At 49.0% G+C, this 12,101-nt stretch overlaps 1 protein-coding gene across 1 annotated transcript; it reads left to right on the forward strand.

The window, feature by feature from the left end:
* Positions 1-4,090: 4,090 nt before the first annotated feature.
* LOC125555532 (uncharacterized) lies at positions 4,091-4,601 on the forward strand. Its single transcript, XM_048718445.2, has one exon. The coding sequence runs from the start codon at positions 4,224-4,226 to the stop codon at positions 4,446-4,448; it is 225 nt and encodes a 74-aa protein (XP_048574402.1). The 5' UTR covers positions 4,091-4,223; the 3' UTR covers positions 4,449-4,601.
* The last annotated feature ends 7,500 nt before the right edge of the window (positions 4,602-12,101 follow it).

Below are 12,101 nucleotides of genomic sequence, written 5' to 3' on the forward strand. Positions count from 1 at the left end.
GAAGATAAGAACAAGAGGCTCACCACGGTGGTGTCGGTGATGAGATCGGCGCGGGTGATCGGCGGCGGTGAAGACGGGGACGGGGCGTGACGGACCGCTAAATCTAGACAAATCTCGAGGAAAATGGAGCTTGGAGGTCGAGCTTCGAGGGGAGAAAGCTTAAGTAGTGTGGCTCGGGCATTCCATCGAACACCTCATGTGCATAGGAGGTGAGCTAGAGCACCACAAAGCCCTCTCCCCCTCGGCCAGAAAAAACAGAGCATTGTGCTCTGCTCTTGCGCGAGGGGGTATATATAGGCACCTCATTGGTCCCGGTTGGTGACATGAGCCGGGACTAAAGGGGAGCCTTTGGTCCCGGTTCAAGCCACCAACCGGGACCAATGGTGGTGGGCCAGGAGCGAGGCCCATTGGTCCCGGTTCGTCCCACCAACCGGGACCAAAAGGTCCAGACGAACCGGGACCAATGGCCCACGTGGCCCGGCCGGCCCCCTGGGCTCAAGAACCGGGACCAATGCCCACATTGGTCCCGGTTCTAGACTGAACCGGGACTAATGGGCTGACCCGGCCTGGACCAAAGCCCTGTTTTCTACTAGTGGCCTTTGAAAGATCCAGTTTGTAAGCACACCACGGCGAAGAATTTGGCCTAACGTTTTGGATGTGGTGGATGCATTCAAAAGCAATTATGGAGTTATCAAAAATAAGCCTCCCAGGGATGAAGGCACTCTGATTTTCAGAGATAAGCTCATCCAAAAGTGGCCGAAGCCTATTTACCATGCACTTCGAGACAATTTTGTACACCACATTGCATAAGCTAATGGGTCTAAAATCTTTGAGTTCTCGTGGATGTTGCACTTTGGGAATTAGCACAATAGTCGTGTCATTGACACCATCCGGCATGACTCCACTAGTAAAGAACTCCTGTACCGCTGCCACGATTTCCACCTTAAGAGTATCCCAGTTCCGTTGGTAAAACCTGGCCGGGAAACCATCACATCCCGGGGCTTTCAATGGACCAATCTGAAACAGCGCATTGGATATCTCCTCCTCCGTATACGCTCTGCATAAGGCCTCATTCATCTCCATCGAGACTTTAGGGGTGATAGTATCCAGAACATCAGTCGGATCCAGGGTCGGATCCTTGGTGAAAACCTCTTTGAAGTATGAGCATGCCATCCTTTCCATCTCCGACGGCGCCACGCACCACGAACCATCGTCTTTCCTGAGTTTCTGTATAAGGTTTCGCCTCACCCGCCACACTGCCCGACGGTGGAGGTATTTAGTGTTACGCTCCCCCTCCTTCAACCACGTGATACGAGACCGTTGCAGCCACGGCATCTCCTCCCGGTACAGCAACTCATCAAGTTCATTCATCTTTGACCGAAGTTGGGCTCGGTCCGCCCCTGATAGCTGCAGGTCAGAAAGTTGGCCCCGCAACCGTTCGATCTCCTTCAAAACATTCCCGAAGGTAGCTTTGCTCCATTGCTTCAAATCTCCCATGACCTGTTTCAGTGAGATGACAATTGAACCCAAATCACCAGCTGGTCGGTGCCTCGCCCACGCCTCAGAGATGGTCGAGGGGAGCTTCACATCACGCTCCCACATGATCTCATACCTCGATACTGACGGCTTATGCCCCGGCTCCTGCACCCCCTCGAGGTTTATCAAGAGAGGGCTATGGTCCGAGCACGAGGTGGCTAAGTGCACAACTCGGGCCACCGGAAAAAGCTCCCGCAATGCCTCATCAGCACAAGCCCTGTCAAGACGCACTTGGACATTGCGATGGCCGTCTTGACCATTATTGTATGTATAGGGGAGCCCTGAGAACCCTAGGTCCTGTAGCTCACACGTTACCAAGCAATCTCTAAACAATTCCATTTGAGACTCTGATCTAGTCGTTCTTGAGAGATGTTCATGCTGCCATAAGGCTTCATTAAAATCACCACACACCACCCAAGGTTCTTGAGAGACTGCCCTCAGACGACAAAGATGATCCCACATGCGATGACGATTTTCCACACGTGGTTCACCATAGACAAAGGTTCCTCTCCAAGTAGTGCCAGAACCCACATCATAAACTCGAACATCAATGAATTTGTTACATGATTTGAGCACTGTCACAGACAGTGTCTCCTCCCAGAACAAAGCAAGACCACCACTACGGCCGTCACTGCTAACACCATGAAAGCCTTTTAGGCCTAATCTCCACTTCAACTTCTCCACCTTAGATGCTTCTTGCCTAGTCTCACAAAGAAAGACTAGCTTGGGGTTATTGGCTTTTGAGAGGGCCAACACCTCACAAACTGTCCGGCGGTCCCCCCCCCCCCCCCCCCGGCAGTTCCATGATAGGATATTCATTGCGTCCGGTGGTCCTCCTCGAGGGAGGCCGCCGATCTCTCATTGTTGTCACTATCCGTATTCACTTTCAACCTCTTGCTGCTTGAGTTACTTCCGGTAGGTGAGGCAGTCCCCTCCGGAACAATCTCCTTACCATCAGTAATGGCCAACATTGATTTTGGGACGCCAGGACCGTCACCCAGTGGTTTCCCTGCCTCCTCCAAGTCCAGCCTCCTTTTTGGGGCAAAAACCCCATCCGTTCTGTCACTAGTTTTCTTGATCGGGCTAGTTCCTGTGTCCAACACTTCGGCATCATAGGGAGCATATTGAGGTTCCGATCTACCGGGCACCTTATCATCAGCCTTCATTGGCGCATGTCCAGTAGGTTTAGTAGTACGCTCCTCCTGTCTGGGTTTATCGGGAGCGTCTGCATAGATCCAGTCACCAAACTTGAGATCCTTCTCTTCATGGATGCCCAGACCGCACTCTTTGTGATCATGACCAATTAGACCGCAGAACTTACAAAATCTAGCAAGTTTGTCATATCTAACTAGATAAACCTGGCGCTCCTTAGCGCGAACGATGCTGACGTACTTTGTGAGGGGCTTGCGGATATCATGTCGCACCCGAACCCTAACATAGTCACCACGGGTGTTCCCGTTCAACCGCATCTCCATGATTTCTCCAGCATCTTTCAGCAGCTTCTCCACGATGTTTTGCTTGCAATAAGGGTCTGGGAGCTTGTGAATCTGCAGCCAGATGGGGATGTGGACGAAATCCACCTCCTCCGCCTTGCTGAAGCCATCGTACGGGCATAAAAAGCACCGCCATGTTGCGGAAGAGCCAGGGACCTTGCTTCATCATGCGGTCCCAGTCCCCCAAACAGCTTGCTTGGACGACGAATCGATTAGGGCCAACAGGCCGAAATCTTATTTCCTGAGCAGGGTTCCATGCCGCCCTCATATCCTTGTAGAAGGCTGATGGGCTAAAGTTCCTGCTAGTATGAACCCTAGCCAGGGCAAGCCAGCGGACGCTCTCTTGAATCTCGGGGTCATCCTCATCGATCTCCACATCCGCAAAATCATCGTCGTTCAGATCCAACTTTTCCAGAAAATCACCCAGATCCGACCGTGCAGCCGCGGCGGCGCCGCTGCCGCCCATGGCGGAGTGAGCGTCGGAGGGGAACGCCATCGCCGTCGCTATCTCGGTGTAGAGACGCCGAGAGCAGGGGGGCGAGGGCGGACGTGAACCAAGGTCGATCGGTGTTGGAGTTGCCGGGTAGGACTCAGAGGCGAGGAAGATCGACTAAGAGGAGAGAAACCCTAGCCGCCAGGCGTAGGGGAAAACTTTCATGAAACATATGATTTTCTACCGTAATAGATTCCTATTCCTACATAGGATTGGTTTCTATCCTTCACATTTTATAGGAAAATAAAAATAAGCCTACATAGGATCGGATCCGTGTAAATTTTCCATTGTAGTATTATACAGGTTCATCGCTCAATACAAAAATAGTTCCCCCAAAAAAAGTACTCCAAAGGAAGAATCCGTCGCGTGGGGAGGTTCGAGAAAACTCCAAAGGAAGGAACAGCAGGACAAGACGTGTGAGGTCAGTATCTGCGCGGCGCTTCTCCCATGCAACGCGGCACTCAACCATCGGGCTAGCCATCCGCAACCTCAGCAAAACCAGTTACTAGCGCTCCACGCACGCCCCCGTCCCGCCACGCGTCTCCGGCGCAGAGCCTCTATATAGCCTGGTGACGGCCGGGCACCATGGCTCCATCACCAACAGCAGACAGCTACAACGAACACGCCCGAGCAAGCAATCAGCCACCAAAATCGATCCAAGATACAGAGACTTGAGCTCTTGAGCGGCAAGCAGAGCAGACATGGCGTTCGTGCCTGGGTGCGTGCAGTGCGGAACGCGGAGCAACCCGTGCCGGTGCAAGGTGGTCGGGCCGACGCTGGGGTTCGTGGCCTTCGTGGTCACCGGCGTGGTGGAGTGGCCGCTGGGCGCGGCGGTGTACCTGTTCCGCCACCGCAAGGGCCGCCGCATCATGGGTCATCCGGCCAGGGTCGTCTACCCGCGCGTCTCCAGGGCCATCCCCATCTAAGGCCTGATCCTAATTTCATATACCAGTAACCTGGTCCGTCAGCTTGTGTTCGTTCATTGCTGTGACTGTGATTCAATAAAAGGGCGGGGTGTCGGTGTGTGCTTGTGTTGTAAACTTGTAATCTAAGCCATTGGTCCGTGTATTTTCGTTTTACTGTGTGTCAGTGCGCATAACCTGCCTCTCTTATGTTCTTATATTTGTTTACGGAGGGAGTATATGTTTAGCAGAACAATAGTTCTACTTCAAAATACAAATTTACAGACAGATAAGAATTTGCATCAAACCAATACCACTTTTCTCTAACATGTCCGCCTTCCTCGCCGGCCTCGGCCTCTCCGCGTCGACGTCGCCGCCAAGGACCCGTTGTTCCTCCGTGTCAAAGTGGAGAAAACCCTGTCCCTCGTCATCGCGGGGCTCACTGACCTCGGTATCTCGCGTTCTGAGATCGCACGCCTCGTCTCGCTCTCCTGCGACAGATTCCGCTTCATCTGAGAACCTCCTTCAGGCCTTCAAGGGAAATTTATGTCTAACCTCAACGGTGTGGGCAACATCAAGGTCACGTTTCTGCAGGACTACGGGCTAGGTCTTGTGATATTGCCAAGCTATGCAGCAATCGACCAGGTCATCTACTCACCATCAATCTAGAGCGCTTCCAGGGACCGGTGGCATGCGCCGAAAAGACAGGTGTGCCCTATGATTCTGTGATGTTCAGGCACGCGTTGAGTGCTGTCGTATTCCGTGGCCAGGAGAAGATCACAGCCAGAGTGAAGCACTTGAAGAGCACGTTCACGTGGTCGGATGCTGAGCTGAGAATTGTCGTTTTTAGGGCCCCGTTGATGCTGACGAGGTCGAAAGAATCACCGCAGCGTAGGTCTGAGTTCCTCATCTTCAAGGTGGGCTTGAAACCAGCTTACATTGCTCATCGATCCATAATGCTCGGTCTCAGCATAGAGGGCCGGCTCAGGCCCTGATACTATGCTGTAAAGTTTCTCAAGGAAAATGGATTGCTCAAGCACGACCCAGACTTCTTTAGTAAAGCAGTGGTCAGTGAGAAGGTATTTATGGAAAGGTTCATATACCCTCACAAGAAAGCTGCCACCGCATCTCACTACCGATTATATGTGCAATGACATGCACATCAAACACATAATAGTAAGTGCCTAAGCACTGCCATGTTTTTGTGCTCAATTTGAGTAACTCGACGAAAAACTGATGTTTCAGATTGACAGGTGTGCGTTCGAAGTGTATCAGTGCGATTACATCACTTACAAATTATGGCCGGATGGATGCTCCTTCTCCGTCGCTTACATCATATTCTTAGTGGTATCTTTGTGTGTGTTTTTTAGACAAATCTTTTTTTTGAGCAACTTGAAAGAGAAAGAGAAAAGGCTCACTAGTTTTATTATTAGAACAAAAATCTCTTCCACACGAGTCACCCAGCCCAGCCCAGCCCAGCCCATTATCGGTCACCGGAGACCTCTCAAACTCTCGCTCTCGCACCAGCCGGGCGTCATTCCCCACCCCCTCGCCGCCGACGCCACCGCGCCGCCGCGGCGCCATCTCTTCCATTCTCTTCCATTCTCCAGCCACCTCTCCCGTATCCCATCTCCGTCGCCTCATCTCCGCGGCCGTTTCCTCAAACCCTAGTGGCTTCGCCGTGGAGGAGTACCTCGTCGCCACCTGCGGCCTCACCCGACCACAGGCCGTCAAGGCCTCCGCCAAGCTCTCCCACCTCAAGACCCCCGCCAATCCCGACGCCGTGCTCGCCTTCCTCGCCATCCTGGACGGATGCTGAGGTAGGCATGGCTGTGTCTAGGGCTCCAATGGTGCTGAACAGGACCAAGGAATCGCTGCAGCGCAGTTCCGAGTTCCTCATCTCTGAAATGGGGCTGGAGCCGGCGTGCATTGCTCAGCGGCCGTTGATTTTCTGTTTCTGCCGGCTGAAACCCCGGTACTACGTTGTAAAGTTTCTCAAGCGCGATCCGAGCTACAGTGCTGTTTTCAAGGAGACCGAGAAGGCATTCAGGAAGTTCATATGCCCTCACAAGGAAGCCGCACGACACCTCAAAGAAGACTATGATGCTGCTTGTAAAGGGGAAGTGACGTCTAATTTCAGATTCGCACGAGCCAAGAATGGGCTATGATGTACTCCATTGTGTGCTGGTTGTCAGCTGTTGCATGACTGTTAGATGCTGGGTTGGTCGTTACTAATGTGCGATGGAATTGATAATTTGATCCCCGGATACTGGTTATCACTCGGCAGAGAAGAAAGCATGGATCGGTTATGAACTTCTTCAATGCATTAGAATTTCAGTTTTTAAGTTAGTTGCTGGTGCATTGAGACAATGAGCCACATTAAGGTCTCCTTCATGTGGACAATTGGAGCATGAATCTGATGCCAGTCACAAATTTAGGTAAGTAGTCTTTTTGGAAGCGGTTGTAGGGGAAGTTGCCTCCTGGTGTTAGCGATTCCTATTTAGGGCCCAGGGTCAATTCACCTGGCTTTATCTTAACCTATTTTTCAATTATGGTTTGACAGAAAAATCATTTTGGTTTGCTCGTATGGAGATTCATCATGATCCATTTTTTTGCTTCAACTAACTAATATAGGTGTATTCATTCAACTATGAAAGGTGTCCGGAAGTGGATTCTCCTTTAGTTAGATCAGAGGTAACGATTTGGAGTGATTGGTCATATTGGAAATACCTACTGGTCTGCAGGACGAAATGTGCAGGGCTCACATCTGTACATGTTATCTGCTAAATGTGGATGCTCACTTTACTAAACATCAAACTCTCACATGGAGGAGAGCTGGCATCATTTAACTTTAAGTAAAACTTAGTTGCCTCTGTTTGTTGTCATGCTAGTAATGTTATTGAGACAATGGAGAAGCACTTGCTGCTAGTAATGTTATCGAGACAAAGAAGCACTAACTTTGTATTGTGCCTGTTGTGGATTTTCATGCTCTGCACCATGGCCATAAATTATGTTCTTATTGTGGATGTCAGCTTAAGATTTTTAGTTCAATTGTGTTTTGTCCTGTGGGCAATTGTTTGTGCCAATCACCGCCAGGAAGTTCACTAGCAGCCAGTTTGTGTTTCTTCCTTCTATGTCTGAGCTAGCTCTTCTTTAGTTTGGCTAAAATTGAGTTCTTAATTTGTTGTTTTGGTTGGTGTGATCGTGAATGTAGGCACCAAACAGTTAGTACTATCATGTACATCCGTACTCTGAATACATGGTCTGAATTTCTACAGAGACTGCAGGTTCTTAATTACTTGCCCCTAGTATTCTTGTTTGTTCGAAATGCTGCACATAATCTGCTAGCTTTTTGGGGCAGATTACTTCCAACTGGCCACATAATCTGTACTTTAATTAGTTTCTGCCATCTTGGGTGTTCATCTCGATAAAGATATCATTGAAGTTCAGTGGCGGATAGTAAAATTTGATACCCGTGTCTATGATTTTTGCAAGGGAAAATTAATGATTTGAACCATGTTTGATCTGAAAAGACAAAGAACTCCAGTACTTTCTTTATAACTTCCGAAGTTAATAACTAACAGTATTAGTTATTAACATGTTTCTTTCATGAACTGCTAATTATTAAAATGTTTATTTCGTGAGCTGCAAACGGGAAGGAGTTTCACAAGTTACTGGGTTGTTTTCCTTGTAGGTGCCTGAACGAGTGAATTGCAAAAAACCACCACATTTCAAGTTTTGTTTTGGAATTGCCACCACATTTCAAGTTTTGTTTTGGAATTGCCACCACATTCCAAAAATCTACCGGTTTTCTTGCTAATTTTCTCAATAAACACTAATGATTGATTTGGAGCGAATTAATCCAATTTCTGACATACCAGGCCCACTGGTCAGTGCCACGTGGCAGTAAATGGTGAAAACCGTGTGTTGACCGTTAAGTTGAATGGAGGGCCGACCTGTCAGCGTCGTCATCTCTCTCAAACCGTATTCTCCTCCTTAGGGGCATTCCAACGAACACCTCGCGTGCAAGGACGGAGATGGACGAGAGGGCTCGGAGGTGATGGCAAGGAAGCCTGTAGTGCGGTCTTCCCTGGATAGAGAAGGCCCACACAACGACTTGACGACGCGGTGGCGTGAGCCGGCCATGGCGCGCTGCCCCTGAGCTGTGGCCATGGCGCCAGTGCAAGAAGAGGCTGCCATGGTTGGGCGAGCGGACGTAGGAGGTGGGATGGAGGAGGAGCCGAGGAGGGCGAGTGGAGCGGGAGAAGGGTAGAGGACTCGGCGGCCGATGCGGAAGAGGCTGAGGAGGAGGCACTCCGGTGAGAGAAGGAGAGGAGGAGAGGGAGTCGTGGATGGGACCCTGACACGGGCGGCTCACACCCTCTCTTCCCCAGACGCGTCGTGTCCCACATCCTTGTCCGACCGGCGGCGCGAACCGAGCTCGCCATGGATGTACTGCTCGTGCGCGCGTGGTACTTCATGGATGCTAGCTTGATGCGTGCTGTTGTTGCTTGCCGTTGCTACTTGCTGCTTGCCGCTACTTCTTGTGTGCGCAGCCCAACGAGCTGGTACAGGCAGCGCGGCGTGTAGGCGAGCGAGCCACCTCTCTGCAACCTCCCTCGCATCCAAGCTGAATGTCCCATAGAGAAGAAGAAGGTTTGAGAGAGACAAGTGTGCTGACAGGTGGGTCTAATGTCCAACTTAACGGTCAACACCATTTGTGTTGACTTGAACTGCCACATGGCACTGATCAGTGGGCCCGGTATCTCAGAATTGGATTAATTCACTCCAAATCGATCATTAGTGTTTATTGAGAAAATTGGCAAGAAAACCGGTAGATTTTTGGGGCGCCCAAGGAATGTGGTGCCAATTCCAAAACAAAACTTGAAATGTGGTGGTTTTTTGCAATTCACTCGTGCCTGAACGCACTGGATTCTGTGAGGAACGATTTTTATGATCTGTGCAGCATGTTCAAACCACATGCTTCAGCTACTACTACTTTTAAAAAACTCGTCTTAAACTCTTTGTAGCATTACAGTACAGTAGTAAAACTGGAATGCAAAAGAAACACTTTTTATCCTAAAGTTTACTTGATATGCAGAACATTGGACCAAACAGAAGATATGATGCTATGGATTCAGCTAGTTTACCGCATAACAACAAATGAAAAGCTTGTTAATGAAATGAATGCAGCTATTCTGCATTTCAGACATTCAATCACTGGTATAATTGTGGAATATAAAAAAGCAGGGACATGTTTCTTCATATGGTAAGCCTGTAGCATTTGCATTGCTAAATTGTACTCAGAGGTACTAGTTGTCTAGAGTTGTATTTAGGACCACCGGAAATCCATGTTGAAAAACCTCTGTTGACAGACAACTGTTGTGGATATCCCTGATATACGAATCTTAGCTTCATGAAAAGGTCACAAGAATTCTGCGTCAACTTCTCACATCATTGATATTTGATGGACTTCATGTTGCGCTATCTTGTCTGGATGATGGACAACTTTGCAATTAGTTTTTGGTCAACTCTTTGGGCCGTAGTTCTTAGTGAAACTCATCTTCTTATAATGCAAGCTTTTCTTAATGGGTTACACAACTAACCTGTTGTTATGTATCCAGTGCAGCTGGACCAGCAGGTGTTCTCTGCTCCATGCAGGGGGTGGTAGGAGAGGCGAAGAAGATAATCTATTGTTGTTTCTGGGCGAGGAAGGGAGCTCTTGCTTGATTTTCTCAGGAATCTCGCCTGGAAACCATATGGCTAGTTGTACTGCTCTGAATGCTACTAATAGCCGTGTGAGATTTTTAGTACTGAAGCCATGAGAAAAACAGGAAAAGGATGGTGGTCCGGTGCTTAAAGGCTTGTCGCCTTTTGTAAACCGGAGGAACATGTGCAAATAGGTGGCTAAAATTTCCTCTTATTTGGAGGAAAGCTATACTTTTTGAAGGTGGACAGTGCATAGGAGCAGCTATACCGACTTAAGGGGTGTTCGGAATCTCTCCTGTCTGCTAACTCCGCTCCGCGCGAGGAGCGCGGTCTGAGCCGCTCCCAGCAATTGTGCTGGCGCTCCATCCGCTCCCGGAGCTGCTGTGGCGGAGCGGAGAGTATCCGAACAGGGCTTTAGTTCGAAGACGTGCAAATGGATGCAATCAGCTAATTTGAAATTTCTGCAAGTAGAAACTGGATGTGTATTGCAAATGATAAAATTATCAGTCAGCTTTTAAGAGAAGGATACCTACAAGAATACGCGGACTGCTGGGTAAGTATGGAGCTCCTCCAGTTTCCCGGGCGATCTTGCCACAAGGTGAAATTCTACTGTAAAGTTGTTCTGCCAGGCTCTGACCGACCGGATTGTCCGTCACCTCCCACGTTGTACATGGAAGGTATTCAGTAGCCTCTAAAGAAGGTACTCCCAGTTTGAAGTGCAGTGTGTGGGCTGTCATAGGATAGGAACTATTGTCAGCAGTCGCCGACCGTGATGTCTAGTGTTCTGAATGTCTTGCTGGAAGTTTTGCTAAATAAATGGAGGCAAGGATGGATCAAGATGATCATACTATCTTTTTAACTGGTAGCTCGTTTTACTACTATGAAGTTCTTCAGAGTTGCGCCTGGCTCGTTTTACTACTATGAAGTTCAGAGTCAGATAACCAGAAACAAAACTGTTCTGTTTGTACATCATCAGCTCTTACACACAAGCCCCTTTATTAGCACACAAGATTCAAACAAAACTGGTGGCATTTACAGTGGAAAAAGAATCGGTCACCTCAGGATCTAGAGAACATGTACAGAGCAAGGCAAATCTCTCTGTTTCCCGGCCAGTCAAAATGTGCGCTCCTGATTTCTCTTGAGGAGGAAGGTGGGAAGCTGCGCATGACGCTGAAGGTACAGACGAGAAGAGGAAGGGGAAGAATTGCAACACGTGTGAATGTTGCCAACATTTCCCATTGTAATTGATTGAAGCTGTCATTATGAATTTTTAGATTATGTATCAGGCATTGTAATTCCCTTGTAATCCAGTGGATTTATGTCAATGAATATGTATTCAGTGAAGTGAAGTAAACACCATTGTCGTCAAGTATGTATTTTCTCCGCGACGTGAAATGTATGCATGAGTATGGCATCATTTGTATGGAACAAAATTTGCAGCAGTCGCCAAATTTGGCAAGTAGTGGATCAATTGTGATCAGAATTCACACTATTAATTCTCAAATTAATGGATCAGAATTCACATACATAAAACTGATCCCTTGCATTAATGGATCAACTGTGATCAGAAAATCAGAATGCACACTAATTCATCAAGTTAAGAATCTCACTCGCATCACTGAAAAACATGCCAGTGAAATACTACTACACAGTTGCAGCTAAGACTACATAATAGTGGACAACTTGTACAGCTTATCCATCCCTTGCTGTCTGCTTCCTCTGATGGTTTCTTGCTCTGCTTCGTTCGATTACCACCAACAAGGCTGCACGAAGAAGGGGTCAGCCTCAGCCCGTCGACGAGCCATGGCGATCAGCTGAGCTTGAGCACACCATGCCTCCTGCCTGGCTCGGAGCAGCTCCTCGGGGGACCTTGTCACGTCGGAGTGATCGATCCAGGGGTCGTTGAACTGCACGGTGTCCACCATCTGCTCCACCTTCCGCCGGGCCTCCGCCCTGCTGCGCTCGATG

Source organism: Triticum urartu, chromosome 5A (assembly GCF_056163025.1).
Source record: "Triticum urartu cultivar PI428250 chromosome 5A, HENAU_Tu73, whole genome shotgun sequence".
Taxonomy (NCBI): domain Eukaryota; kingdom Viridiplantae; phylum Streptophyta; class Magnoliopsida; order Poales; family Poaceae; genus Triticum; species Triticum urartu.

Coding starts and splice junctions, on each gene's coding strand:
- LOC125555532 (XM_048718445.2), top strand. CDS start 4,224: ATGGCGTTCGTGCCTGGGTGCGTGCAGTGCGGAACGCGGAGCAACCCG.